This window comes from Pristiophorus japonicus, chromosome 4, assembly GCF_044704955.1.
Source record: "Pristiophorus japonicus isolate sPriJap1 chromosome 4, sPriJap1.hap1, whole genome shotgun sequence".
NCBI classification, from domain to species: Eukaryota; Metazoa; Chordata; class Chondrichthyes; family Pristiophoridae; genus Pristiophorus; species Pristiophorus japonicus.
This window is the reverse complement of record NC_091980.1, coordinates 192,734,316-192,749,906: the sequence shown is the minus strand read 5'-3', so window position 1 is coordinate 192,749,906 and position 15,591 is coordinate 192,734,316. Positions and strand designations below refer to the sequence as shown.

The 15,591-nt window shown below is 41.5% G+C and overlaps 1 protein-coding gene across 2 annotated transcripts in view; it reads right to left on the bottom strand.

The window, feature by feature from the left end:
* The window catches only part of pals1a (protein associated with LIN7 1, MAGUK p55 family member a), a 164,387-nt gene that overhangs the window by 55,126 nt on the left and 93,670 nt on the right, over positions 1 to 15,591 (bottom strand). For both annotated transcript variants that reach the window (XM_070878966.1, XM_070878965.1), the window contains 3 exons: positions 10,947 to 11,155; positions 2,786 to 2,863; positions 1,254 to 1,400 (listed from right to left, as the gene is read on the bottom strand). In XM_070878966.1, coding sequence (XP_070735067.1) covers positions 1,254 to 1,400; positions 2,786 to 2,863; positions 10,947 to 11,155 — 434 coding nt within the window. The remainder of the gene's footprint in view (positions 1 to 1,253; positions 1,401 to 2,785; positions 2,864 to 10,946; positions 11,156 to 15,591) is intronic.

Here is a 15,591-nt window from a genome sequence, read left to right as displayed (position 1 = left end):
TAAATTAGGACAAATGATGCGCAACATCAGTCTAAATCCCATTTTCTAAGGGGCCGAGTGATTAAAAAGCAAAGGCAAATAGATTACTCAAAAGGAGACTATATGTGCACTAATAGCTATTTGTATAAGCAGTTAAGTCCCAGTTTGTTGACATTTTAATTCTTTGGAAGCAATCACCGAGCTGGTTTTGTTAGGTCTTTGCAGATCTCCAAATGAAATAAGAGTCTTGTCGTTATATGTCTCAAAGTGTAAAATTCCTTATTAAACAAGATTTAATGTTAAAAATCAGGAGTGTTACTGTTATCTCTAGTTTCGCATTCATGCTGCACTGCCTCTTTGAAGCTAACAATTTAAAAAAACACTCAGCAGTATCCGATCAAATTCTGTTAGCCGGAAGGTCCGGAATATCAAACGTGTTTAACAGGAAGAATTCTTTTTTTATATCTCAAATGCTGTGATTTGCATAGCTATTGTTTTTCTCATTCTGGGATCTGCAAGGACTGCCGGATAAGGTGAGACATGATGTTCAATTTGCCAACAAGAGAAAACCTCAATGATCAATTGCACTTTTTCCAAGATTGTTGGAAGAATTATCTATGAAAGTTAGAGTGCTGCCATCAGAATGTGCTTTCCATATTACGCCAAAATAATATGATTAACACATACCTTGTTTTCTTGCATCTATTTTTGACTTTTTTGTCTGAGCAAGAAGTCCTGATGACATCATTAAGCAAAACGGATACAAAGAGATTAGAGAACCCGATTGAATGTGCTGAATTACCATTTGTGAAGACAGTCAAATCAAGGGATGACTCAGCATCCCAAATGTGTATCAATTCAATTGCCTCAGAATGGGAGGCTTTAACAGTTCCAAACCTGAACCCTAATTATATAATTTGCATGCTGCTTGAATTAAAATTTGGGGGGGGGAAATTATCAAAATGGAGAGAAGTAAATGATACGGATATGAATCCTAATTCTTTAATGATCTGCTATTTAACATAGATCCTGACAGTGGAATTGTTAAAATTGTATTATTGTGCAGTTTTAACCAAGTACTTTTTTTAAAGCAAGAATTTTATTTTCTTGAACTTTCATCACTTGTAACCATTGTTACATTGTAAGGTATATTAATTTATGACAGTTAGTTAAGATGAAGTAGCTGCATTTAACTCGAAATATTCAGAGTTATTGTCGCATCTCATGCCAAACTGAAGTGCATGTAAATAATGTGAGCAGAACTTGATACTCACAAGGGGGATATCACGTGCTTTTTCAATGCGAACAATTTTCACAGTCTCTTCTCCATACTGTGCAACTCTCTCATAAACATGGTCTTCAGTTGTCGGTTCTAGTAGCATTTCCTGCTGTGCTACTCCATCATGGGCTAGAAGCAATGCCTGGAACAGTCAGAGATCAAACAAGCTTAAGTACATCAGAGTTTAAATTTGCCTTTGTACAGTATTATAAACAGACTTCTATAACCTAATCCTCTTCCCTCATATTACTTAGCAGAAACAAAATAGACAGATACTTCATGCATCTCTCAGATTGCTGGTTAAGTGTACTTGGTGTGTCAAACTCTCCTAACACTTGCAACATATTAAGTATATTGCTGCTCCAATTTTTCTTTTCTTCTTAATCAATAGCTAAAAACCAAATCTCTCCATTAATGATTTAAAAGAAAACAATTAAAAACATTTGCCGACATAGACTATAAACTCGCCTTAGTACTGCTTTATAGAATACACCTACAGATCATTTGATTTATCGGGAAAAATAGACAATTTAATACCCACTTACAAGCATAAGAAAACCATTTTTCAAAAAAAGCTGAAGAGAAATCAATGTTCAATTCGCAGACTTCAAACCTGAATATCTCCATATAGTTGTGCTCAATCTATTTGTAAGAAGCAAACATTGCCTAAATATCTGTGGCCAATAATTCAGAATTTTTGGGGAGCCACAACAAACCATAATGATGTACCAGAGGAAAGATACATAGAATCATAGAAATTTACAATACGGAAGGAGGCCATTTCGGCCCACCGTGTCCGTGCCGGCCAACAAGAGGCTATCCAGCCTAATTCCACTTTCCAGCTCTAAGTCAGTAGCCCTGAAAGTTACAGCACTTCAAGTGCACATCCAAGTACTTTTTAAAATGTGGTGAGGGTGTCTGCCTCTACCACCCTTTCAGGCAGTGCGTTCCAGACCCCCACATGTATGAGCAATTCACAGACCGGTCACGTGCTATTGTTTTACAGTACCCATTCTTAATAAAATAAAGTCACAAAATGCTAACTTCTATGGTAGAAACATTACAACATATGGTTTATCCCCCCACTACAAACATTCACATTAAATCATGAGAATAATAATCCTCTGAGTAAATCAGAGCATAATTCTTCTTTCAGCAGCTTCTATTCCTAGTCACTTAAGTGAAATTAGTTATAATTTTAAAGACGAAGAAAAGCTTAATTTTAACAAAAAAACCTATAAGGATATTACTTATTTTCCATATGTACTTGGCTTCCAAAACATCTCAAGATCGACAATTAAATATACAACTTGATCATTCCTGAAATAGTCCGTCTGTCAAACCAGTAAGTTGTTAAATCAGTGATGTTTAAAATAACCAAAATATATATCCTAGTTGAAAAAATCCATTTAATAGTTCAAACAAAATGTCTTCATTTGAACATAACCTACCCTAAACAGTTTATTTTATTTTAAAAACAGAATGTGCAGCACAAGAGTTAACACCAAAAATAACTAAAGGGCATACTTCAAAGTGTGGTGAAGCAAGAAGAGCAGAGAGTTCCTGTCCATCCTTCTGGTGACTAATGGTCAAAATCTTCTGTACCTTAAAAGAAAAAGGATAGCAATGAACAGCAACTATATACGCACACAACAGTTCACAATCTCAATAAAGGCTACAACAATGCCTTGCTGCCTTTATGCTTTTTTCTACACATCTGCATTATGATGTCTGGATTTTGCATAAGTTTGGAACTTTTCCCCATCTAACTGCAAGTCTTTGTGAGGGCATGCACCTATAAAATATGATACTGATCACTAATATGATTGAAATCCCTGTGAAATTGGAGTATTAACAGGATACAAGAACATCTGGCAAAAGAAAAAGGCCACACTTTGGCCCCAAATTTCCCCGGCCACTTAGAGCGGCGTATCTCGATGTGGTGCTCCGACTTCCTGGAGGAAAAAAAGCGCCAAAAATCTACCTCTTAATTTGTCCACTCCCTCGTCGTCTGGATCCATCGGCGTCGCGCAGCAGAATCTGGGGGGGTGGGGAGTTTCGGCCGCGCTTGCTTAGCGCAGCCGGCGGGGGCAGGGCTTGGGCCCAGTGTGTCGTGCAGTGCCGGCAGGGGTAAGCATGACCGTTTGAGTGTGCGCGCATGCACAATGGGTGGTTCAGTCTGCACGCATGCGCAGTGTAACAGGAAGCTTGGCAATTGGCCAGTTAAAGGGAGAATGTCCTCAGAATAAGTGGCTATGGAGCATATATAAAGGTGAGGTCTGAATATTAATTTGTGTGGCTGAGGGAGTGGAAAGGAGTGCTGGATAGGTGTAAGAGGTGTAAGTGTGATCTTTGAACATTACCTGCGTTTGAGTCCAATAGACGAAAGGCACTAGAGCGTGCAAGAACCAAAAATTTCCTCCATGAGGAAGTGAAGAAATTAGTGACAGTTATTGAGGAGAAATGGCTGGAGCTGGATATCAGCAAGAGTGGTCCTTCAAAGGTCCCCCCCCCAAGGAAATGAGGAAAAGATGGAACCTCGTTGCTGAAGAATTCTCCGCTGGAAGCCAGTGCAAGAAGAAATGGCAGGACATTGGTCAAGTAGTGAGTGCAAGCAATATCTTCATCTTTAAATTGAATTGCAGTGGAAAATATGAGCATCTGTAGGTGTCCCACCTATCAGAAGTGCACCATGTCTGACAATTAATATTTTCATCTTTGCAGAAGAAATTGGCCCACAAGAAGGAGAGAACTAGAACAGGAGGAGGTCTGCCAAATTTGCACCAACTGACATCCCTGGAACAGAGGGTTGCTGACTTGCACTGGCAGAAAAAGAATAAGCTCTGCACAAGCTGAACCCACACGCGAGGGTGAGGGTGAGTCATTAAAATGCATAGTGGCCCTTCAAATCAACCTGCTGACTGGCCTGCTATGCGTGAGACTATTCATGCCACCCATCCTGCCACCTCCTGTGCTGCTAACCATTTGACTGTTGTGTTGTCTTTTGCAGAAGAAGACGACACTCAAGATCCTGAGGATCCAGATGCGTGCGCTCCAGACCAAGGCGGTTGGGGGGGGGGGGGGGAAGGAGGGGTCCATGGAAATGTGTGTTCAGGAGAATGCTGACCACGATATCGATCAGCACATATCACAGGGTATCACACAGCCAGAACCCTCCATTAGCTCCTCGGCAACCTTCCATGGGTTCACACCGTCTGAGGTCGCGGATCCAAGTGGCGGTCGGGAAATGCATCTTGGGACACCGTGCCCCACCATCCCAGCCTGCGCCTCACACTGGAGGGGTGCCACTAGGTAGACCCATGGCAAGGGGAAGGAGAAGCCGACCAGTCTCTCCTGAGAGGCAGCCCTCAGCAGAAGTTAATCAGGTTTTTTCATTGGGTGGGGAGACCAATGTCCTCAAAAGATCACTTGTGGAGGCTGTCAGTGGGGTGTGTGATGAAGTCATCACACTATCGGGTGAAATCTCTGCACTAAGACCGGAAGTCAGGGCAGGCATTTCAGAGGGTGTGCAGACGATGGCAGGTGCCATGAGGGAGTTGGCTTCTGCAATAAGGACACAAAGGCCGGAGACTCAAATGTCACTCCCAATTCACTCCACGCACCAGCCACTGGCCAGACCCAAGCCGGGTCCCCAACCCCCCCACCACCGACCCTATAAGGAAGTGCACTTTCCCCGAGATGTGGGTGAGGGATGGGTGCAGACTTTCTTTCCTGTTGTGGCTGTTGTTGTTGTTCGTATCGTTGAAGTGCACTGTTAAATTCACAATAAAAGATATTTTGCATCAAAACAGAATCATCCTCCATTAGGACCATGCAACATTTAGACTCAACTGTAAAAACTAAAAATCCCTCACCCCTAGGCATGTGTACCTGCCGCTCCTAGCCCTGGCGGGAGGGCTAGCCGGTGCATTCTGCAGTCGGCAAGGTAGGACCGCTCTATTTTCTGTAGCTGATTTAATTTTCATTTATTTGTGGTGATGTTGTGCAGCTATTGTGCTGAAGATGTTGTGCTGATGTTGTGAAGGTCTTTAAGGTTTTTCTGTGCCTACAAAAGTGGCCACATACACTGGCCTAAGTTAGTTTGGAGTAACTTTCAGCTGGCCAAATTTGCTTCTATGGCCAAAACAGGCGTAAGTGGCTGGTCACGCCCCCTTTTGGAGAAAAAAAAAACCTAAACTTAAAAAAAAAAACGAACTAACTGGCTGACTGACTTACGCTGGAACAAGTTAAATGGGGAAATTTGCGATTTTTAAGTTACTCCAAAAAAAGCTACTTGCTCCAAAGAAAGCGGGGCAATTCCTGGGGAAATTTGAGCCCATTATAACTGTGATTACCAGTCAACTACTGGTCACTGTCCAAATTTACTGTATTAAAAAGGCGGTCCATCTAAATGCCCTAATAAATTAACAGCAAAAATCACATCCACATTTCCTTGTTGACATATGCTAGGAAAGTAAAGTGAAGAGATTGAAAACCAGATCTATTGCTTCAGTTCTGCAAAGGAACCTGCCATTTCTAAATTTCTGACGGAGTTGGTTAGATATTCTTTTCTGGGTGTGTTTTCTTTTGATCATTTAAAAATGAATACGCAGCAGTGTTGTTGAAGTTGCAGGCTTAGGTTCCTGGAAATACTGACATTTGATGCTAATCAGCCACAATTATCAGCAATGCACGTCATTAATTCTAAGTCAGCCCACTAGACCAGATTCTTCATAATACATATATCATTCTCTTACATCATTACATAATTTTGTGTTGGGGTCAGATACAAGACAAAGGATCTGCTGAACCATTTACTCATAGTAGGTTCTCTCCTGTCCCCTATCTGGGGAGAAATCTACAGATGTAAGCAGCTAATGAGAGAGATAAAAGTTAAAAAAAAAAGTCAAAATGAGGGAGATGGCAGTGCAAGACTTTATTTTTGTTCTCGGGATGTGGTTGACACGGGCAAAGTCACATTTATTGCCATCCTACATTGTCTTGAGAAAGCGGTGGCCTTCCCCTTGAACGACTGTGATCCAGCGACGATGAAGGAATGATGATATATGTCCAAATTAGGATGGTGTGTGGCTTGAAGGAGAATTCGGAGGTGTTGATGGTTCCAGTGACATTGTGTCACTTGTCTTCCCAATGGTAGCGAATGCAGGGCAGGGGAGTGCTGTCGAGGTAACCTTGATGAGTTTCTGCTGTGTATCCTGCAGATTTGTACATAATGCAGCCAGGGTGCCTGTGGTGGAGGGGTCCAGGGCCAGGGGTAGGGACACCAATTGCTCTGGTCTAGATAATGTTGAGCTTCTAGAGTCTTGTTGCAGCTGCACCCATATGGGCGAGTAGTAAGTATTCCAGCACATCCCTGACAGGCCTTGTAGATGGTGGCAAGGCTTTGAGGGTTAAGTGAGTGAGCCATTTGTACCAGAGTACCCAGCCTCTGCCCAACTCTTATATAGTTGATATAGCTGGTCTAGTTCAGCTTGAAGCCAATGGTGACATACGAACATACCTAAAATGACAGAGGAAAAGACCTACCGGTCCATCCAGCCAGTCCCGTATAATTGTGATGTCTGGCGTAACACAATACGTACACTCTTCTTCTTCGCACCCCCACCCAACCACAAATCTCCAAAGAAGTGACCTCAAAGATGTTGATAGTGGAAGTTTTGGTGATGGCAGTACTATTGAGGATTAAGGGGAGATGATTGTTCGAGATGATGATCGGGTCTGAATGCAACCTGCCATTTGTCAGCCCCGGCCTGGTTGTTATCCTTCAAGATTGGAGAAGTTTGACTTACTGATGATACAATTTATAAACATACTTATGAATTATTCCACACTCAACTGGCCAACACTAGACGACAACCAGACACTTAGAAATATATGCCAGGAATTTCCTCAGTGTTTCTTCTGCTTTGCTGACGTAACTTCGGCGGTAACCCTGATTACACATTTAAACAGGGATTTCACCAAAGTTGGAGATGCACGTGGAAGTTTGCCCCCATAGTAAAGCACAAATAAAACAGACAATGCTTTCAGGTGGCTCTTCAAAAATGGTTTCTGTTGGTTTAAATGGCATTAAACTGTGGAGATGCTTTTCAGAAATGGCAGCAGCATTAAATAGCATAGTCCAGTTTAAGCTCAAATAATGACCCAGTCTAACATCATACCTGTACTTTTATTACCCACATGCAAATACTCTAACCATCAATTGTAACTACTGCAGAAAAGTTAATCAATTGCTGAACATGATCTTCTGAATTTTCTTTCCCCAGCTTTAAGGTTTTTACCTTCATGTGCCTTGAAATATTTTTAAAAGTACAACGTCCAACTTGTCCTACCGGATTGTACAGCGAAATAAAGAAGTCCTTTTCTTAGGGGCAAAAAAAAGTATAATGGATAGCTAATTGACAAAAACAAGATTCCAAACAAATAACTACCTCAGTGTTCTGATTCCCTCGAGCATGCTCTGATTACATTGTGTAGAAAGCAATTATAAAATCCAGCAGTGTAAGTTATGATGTATTTACATAATGAACTTTCATTCAGCAGTGCTTTATGCATACTAAAAACTTTCATCAAGAAATTAATAGCACATCTGCTGAAACTAAACAATGAAGACAAAGGCTGAACCTTTATCATGAGCATCACAGAAACTATAATTTTAACATTTTTATTTGCAAAAAGTTACGGTGGGCATGTGGCCCTGCAATGGTTCCCTCCTTGGAAATGTAAGAGTTTCACTAAATACTTGGAAACATGTGCTGCAGTAATTAATAACAGTAATGTTCTGGGTATGAGAAAACCTTAAGTAATGAAATCTTACCCAAAGTTTTTCACTAAACGGTTTCTAAAAAATTCTAGGCAGACTTTACAGTTTTCTCCACAGGACTGAGTGATTTCTTTGTGAAACAAGAGGAAACATAACTTGTATTTGGTCATCTCCAGCATTCATTTTCATCTCCTCCAACGGCTCCCACTCCAGCACTGAAATTTCTTCATGTGGCTGGATAAACGCAGAATTCTTGGATGGTCGTTGGGCTGGAGAAGGTTTACAAGATAGGGAGGGCGGGGTCATGAAAGGATTTGAAGAGAGAGAACGAGAGAGAGAGAGAGAGAGAGAGAGAGAGAGAGAGAGAGAGAGAGAGAGAGAGAGAGAGAGAAGGAGAGAGTAGAGAAAGAGAGAGAGTAGAGAAAGAGAGAGAGTAGAGAAAGAGAGAGGAGAGAGGAGAGAGAGAGAGAGGAGAGAAAGAGAGAGGAGAGAGGAGAGAAAGGAAGATTTTCCATTTTATATAGTGCCTTTCGTTCCAGAGCACTTTATAGCCAATGAAGTACTTTTTGATGTCACTGTTGTAATGTAAACGAGGAGAATTTTAAATTGGAGGCGTTGGGGGACCAGGAGCAATGTAGGTGTGCAAGCACAGGGGTGATGAGTTAGTGGGACTTGATGCGGGTTAGAATACGGGCAACAGAGTTCTGACATTTTTACCTCGACAAATCCGTGATTTTCCCAAAAGTATCTGACAAAATTATAGCTCAGGTGATGATGGCTGAAGGGAGTGAATGAACAAAAATAAGCTTCTAGAGGGAACGTTCCCATAAATCCAACTCTCCACACAGAAAATGTAAATATTCTATTCGCTAAAAATAAAATTCAATTCTCTCATGATGAGTACTTAAAATGAAACATCCATACTTTTTTCCCTTGGAAATGTATGTGTTTCACCAAATTCTTGGAAACATGTGCTGCAGTAATTAATAACAGTAATGTTTTGGTTATGAGAATACCTTAGGTGCACCTAACCCCAATGTTCCAATCCGGAATTAGTAGCTGTTTCCTCTTTTAAAATAAAAGTTTATCCAGATCCTCCTTTAAAACAGTTAATGATTTTCTCTTCCACTAACTTTGCTGATGATATGTTCCACAATTCTGTCACCCTCTTGGTAAAAAATAAATAAATTCCTAATCCAATTTTCTTCTGATAGCCTTAAACAGTGTCCTCTAGTCTATATAGTCTCGTCTATATTTTAGTAAATTCATCACAAGATTAATTTTCACCAACTGCTGTGTTGTTCTTCATTGATGACGCATGGTGTTTTTAGTCAACGGAGAAATGCTTTTCCACTCAGAATACTGAAAACAACTTCCATTTCTCTAACTTTCCTTATATAGATGAATGCCAAGTATGTGTTGCAAGGAGGAAGAGGTAAATACCTAGCAGGAAAATTTGGAGGAGGGAAGAGACTAAGAGATGGATCTTTGCAGAGACATTTGAAAGCAATGAAACAGGTAACGCAGCAAAATGGCTTTGAAAGACAGTTCCAGAGAGCAGGAATCTCAGTTAAAAGATTGGGCTCCTATGGGGAAATCGAAAGAACATAAGAAATAGGAGCAGGAGTAGGCCATTTGGCCCCTTGAGCCTGCTCCGCCATTTAATATTATGGCTGATCTGATCATGGACTCAGCTCCACTTCCCTGCCTGCTCCCCATAACCCTTTATTCCCTTATTGCTCAAAAATCTGTCTATAGAGAATTCCATAGATTTACAACCCCGAGAGAAGAAATTCCTCCTCATTTCAGTTTTAAATGAATGGCCCCTTATTCGAAGATTATGCCCTCTTAGTTTTAGTTTCCCCTATAATTGCAAATATCCTCTCTGCATCCACCTTGTCGAGCCCCCTTATTATCATATGTTTCAATAAGATCACCTCTCATTGTTCTGAACTCCAATGAGTATAGGCCCAACCTACTCAACCTATCTTCATATGTCAACTCCCTCATCTTTGAAAGGGGTTGTGATAAATCAGTTAGAGAAACAGAAGGTGTGAGTTGAGACAGAGTTGGAGAAAGTTGGGAAAACAAGGCGGCTGCAGGATTTGAAGCTGAGAAACTAGATCTTGAAACAGAATCTCTGAGGCAAAGGGAGTCACTGCAACTTAGCACTGGATGTGTGCAAGGCTTCATATGGAAGAGGATTCCGATTACAGATTTCTACATTCGTTCCTGTTTTGGAAGAGTACAAATGGGGAGAAATCAATTCTTAAAGTGCTCAATAGGGATAAAAGCCTTGTAATACTGGGGATGAGGGCTGGATGCAAGGCAGTGATCTTGGCAATGTACTAGATTTGGAATTTAAAGCTCAACTCCTGCATAAACAAAACACCAAGGATGTGCACTACTGGATTCTACCTGAACAGGGAGCCCGGAAGGATGATGAGAGTCAGAGCTAGAAGCACATAAATTGCGATGAGCGCTGTATTGAGCTGAAGAAAATTAAAGTTCATACTGATCTTGGATACTTGGTCGTAATATTACAGCAAAGCCTTCAGACCAATGGTGGCTGCATCATCCCACACATTTGGACAGAGGGGTGCAGATGATGAATAGGCAGAGGGGACCAAGAAGTTTTGTGCAGACTAGAGAAGATTGTGCAGGCATGAGAGTAAAAACCATTAGAGAAGATGTTGTCACTGCAGTGGAGCCATGAGAAAGTAATGGCTCTTGTTTCAGAGGAACGAATTGCTCAGGTTACATAAAAACACTTGGTTATTGGCACATCATTATTTTATCACCAAAACAGGCTTCAAAAACTGTAGTCAGAATGGTGAAAACAAAGTTTTTTTTAAAAAGCTTCATTACAATACATTCTTTAATCTAATTTAGCGATAGACCTACCTCCTGGGATAGCTCCTGTGCATTGGAGTTCACAGGATAAGGTGGACTCATCTTGTGCATATGAACTGCTACCGTATTGTGAATGCTGAAAGCATTTTGGAAATCCCGGTTCTGAACCAGCTGCAAAATGACTGCCACATCATCCTGACTCTGACCGTCAACCAGGCTGTGCTGTATGTGTTTCAGGGAAGACAGCAGCTCATCTACTCCTAGAGTTAAGAACACAAAATCCTCATCAGTAGAATTATTCAAAAGCCATTTCACAATTCTTCTTTGCAGTCAAGGATCAGGCGAAATGGCTAATTGCTAGTGAATGGCTTAGTTATACAGATTGGAAATGTCTCAGTTCTAATTCTGAGTTAATGAATTAATTGATTTCAGATATGTTGGCAATGTGCATGGGAGACACAATTGGCCTCAGCAACACCGGGTGAGGTAGACTGGAGGGAAGAAAATCAGCTAGGGTTGTTGGAAGAGGACAGGTGAGGTAAGGTTTGGGCTCAGCTATGATGTTCTTCCACGCACCCCCACCCCCGCCCCCCCGAATAGTTGAATAGCTCACTGAAACTCACCATTAAGGCCTTTCAGGAATCATGGCCAATTGGGTGAAACACTGGAGGGTACCTGGCAGCATTAAACTATTTTGGGGTGGGGGGGCGTGGAAGAAAATCACAGCTGAGCCCGATCCTTACCTAATAATCGAAGAATACTTGCGAAAGAAATAAAAGTGCCAAGACGACTTTGTAAAGTTTACAACTTCCTGAGCAATATATTGTGTACTTGTTTTATCAACTGCTCCTCACATTCATTGATAATGTCTTTAGAAGTAGGATGACAAAGTTTTAAGTCTCATTTGTGGATTTGCCATTGCAACATCATGCACGAGGTTCTGAAACTGGCAATTCCTGGTGTTGAACACTGCAGTTCGACAATTGTTACATTTAGTCTAGATCAGCCTGCATCTCTTTGGGGGACATCGGTGGGGGATTTTGTGCTCAAAGAATTGTTGAATGTCAGTGTTGGGGAATGGAATGCGCTTCCATTTCACGCACCCAATCAGTAACTAGCATTACCACAACAGGTGTAAGAATGCTCACAAAGCAGAGTAAAGTTCCCTCTGCTCTGCCTCAATAAAGGTAATATAATTTTTCCATTTTACACACCAGCCAAAGTTGTTTTGTGCTCTCTCCGAGAGAGATTTTTAATGACATTCTCATCTATTCTTAATTATGGGTCTTAATTATGGGAAGTTTTGCACCGTGGAGCTACATCCATTTAAAACTGGGCTGAGAATGCTTTTAATGTTGGCAGATAGAAACTTTCATCCCAGCAAGATGAGCTGAAGTTGAATCCAGACCAACAAGATGTGGTTTATATAACACCTTTGAACATAGGAAAATGTCCCACGATGCTTCACAGATGTGTGGATCACGGAAGCTGGACCGAAGAAGAGATTAAGAGGGGTGACCAAACGCTTGGTGGAGGAGAAGGGTTTTTAAAGAGAGCGTTATAGGAAGAGAGGATGGTGCACTAGCAGAGGAGTTTAGGGACAGAATTCCAGAGCATGGGACATAGATAGCTTAAGGCACTGTTGGCGATGATGGGGTGAAAGGAGAGAAGGAGATGTACAAGAGGCTGCAGTCAGAGCAATGGAGAATATGGGGATATTAGAGGATGTGATGGAGATGGGGGTGGGGAGGCCATAGATGGATTTATAGATTAGGACAATAATTTTAAATTAAGAGCATGGGAGAGCAGGAGCCAACATAGGTCAAAGTGAATAGGGAATGAGATGATTGGGACTTAATGCAGGCGACGATACAAGCAAAACTTTGGACGAGTTAGTGATTATTGCTGTTAGAGGATGGGAGGCTGCCCAGAAGAGCAATGGAGTAATTGAGTCTGGAGGTGCTGAAGGTATGATTGAGGTTTCAATGGTGGATACGCTGAGATAGGACAGAGGTGGGCCGTGTTAGGAAGGTGGAAGTAAATGGAGAGGATATGCAGTTGCAAATTTAACTTGGAGTCAAACAGGATGCCAAGTTTCTGAACAGTCTGGTTCAGCTTGCGACAGCAGCTTGGGAAGGGAATGGAGTCGGGGGCCAACGGTGATGGTTTTGGTTTTCCCAATGGCGGAATGACACTCAAGCAGTTTGATAGCAGCGGGATCAAGAGAACTGCTGGAGATGTAGAGCTTGGAGTCATCAGCGTCTTTGTGGAGCTGATCCCATGGTTTCCAGTGATGTCATCAAGGGGCAGCATCTAAAGGAGGAGGAATAGGGGAACAGGGACAGATCAGTGGAGGACTCGCAAGGTGACAGTGCAGGGGTGGAGAGAGAAACCCTTGCTAGAGATCCTGTGATGATAATCAAAGCAAAGACAGTCTCATGGAGCTGGAGGATGGTGTGGTAGGTCACGGCAAAGGCTGCAGAGAGGTCAAGGAGGCATAATTCGCTAAAGTCACAATTAGATTATCATTTGTGACTCTGATTAGGACCATTTCTGTATTGTGGGTGGGGCAGAGGCTGCACAGAAGTAATTCAAACCATGAATTGTGGGAGAAAGGAGCATTGAGCTGAGAGGCAAAAACATGTCCATGGACTTGAGAGAAAACCTGATGGCTTGCATCCTAGAGTCCTAAAAGAAGTGACTGCATAGATAATGGATGCATTGGTTGTAATCTACCAAAATTCCCTGGATTCTGGGAAGTTCCCAGCGGATTGGAAAACCACAAATGTAACACCCCTATTTAAAAAAGGAAGCAGACAGCAAGTAGGAAACTACAGACCGGTTAGCCTAACATCTGTTGTTGGGAAAATGCTGGAGTCCATTATTAAGGAAGCAGTAGCAGGACATTTGGAAAAGCATAATTCAATCAAGCAGAGACAGCATGGTTTTATGAAAGGGAAATCATGTTTGAGAAATTTGCTTGAGTTCTTTGAGGATGTAATGAACAGGATGGATAAGGGGGAACCAGTGGATGTGGTGTATTTGGATTTCCAGAAAGCATTCAATAAGGTGCCACATAAAAGATTACTGCACAAGATAAAAGGTCACGGGGTTGGGGATAATATATTAGCATGGATAGAGGATTGGCTAACTGACAGAAAACAGAGAATCGGGATAAATGGGTCATTTTCTGATTGACAAACAGTAACTAGTGGGGTGCCGCAGGGATCGGTGCTGGGGCCTCAACTATTTACAATCTATATGTATGGATGAAGGGACCAAGTGTAATATAGCCAAGTTTGCTGATGATACAATGATGGGTGGGAAAGCAAATTGTGAGGAGGACACAAAAAATCTGCAAAGGGATATGGACAGGCTCAGTGAGTGGGCAAAAATCTGGCAGATGGAGTAACAATGTGGGAAAATGTAAGGTTTGTCCACTTTAGCAGAAAAAAATAGAAAAGAAAATTATAATGCAAAGTGCTTCAGCACAGAGGGACCTGGGAGTCCTCGTGCATGAAACACAAAACATTAGTGTGCAGTTACAGCAAGTAATCAGGAAGGCAAATAGAATGTTGGCTTTTATTGCAAGGGGGAGAGAGTATAAAAGCAGAGAAGTCCTGCTACAACCTAGAGTACTGCGTGCAGTTTTGGTCTCCACATTTAAGGATATACTTGCATTGGAGGCTATTGAGAGAAGGTTCACTAGGTTGATCCCGGAGATGAGGGGGTTGACTTATGAATACAGGTTGAGTTGAGAAGAATGAGAGGTGATCTTATCGAAATATATAAGGTAATGAGGGAACACAACAAGGTGGATGCAGAGAGGATATTTCCACTCACAGGGGAAACTAAAACAAGGGGACATAGTCTTAGAATAAGGGGCCATCCATTTAAAACTGAGATGAGGAGGAATTTCTTCTCTGAGGGTTGTAAATCTGTGGAATTTTCTGCCCCAGAGAGCTGTGGAGGCTGGGTCATTGAATATATTTAAGGCGGAGATAGACAGATTTTTGAGCGATAAGGGAATAAAGGGTCATGGGGAGCGGGCAGGGAAGTGGAGCTGAATCCATGATCAGATCAGCCATGATTTTATTAAATGGCTGAGCAGGCTCAAGGGGTCAAATGGCCAACTCCTGCTCTTATTTCTTATGTTCTTAAAAAAGAGGCTGGAGATGGGACATTACTTTGTGGAACACATGGGTCGAGGTATTTTTTTTTATTAGCAGGATGTCAGAGGTGAAACATTAATGTACCACTCAGTACATCAAGTTCTTCACAAGAATCAGCATAAATAAGAAAAGTAACATGAGCATTTCAACAGACTAGCATTATTGCACATTACTACATAATTTATCACTGCAAGAAACATTCCCATATTTCAAAATTCCAACTCCATATTTGTCTCAGAAGTTTCAATATCTTGTCTAAGCCTTTACAAATTTCAGTGGAAGAAAAATCTCTCGAGTTTCTGTTCATTATTAACATTTAAAATGATAAAACATACTGTATAATTTATTGAGTAGTATGCTTAAAAAAAGACAAGTTGCAGACTTGAAATGGACAAGCTGTTAAAAATTATGATTGCAACTTTGTCTGACTATTCATCACCAGTCACAAATCATACAGCATGAAGGGAACCGCAAAATAAGAACATTAACATAAGGAATATGAGCAGCAGTAGGATATTTCAGAT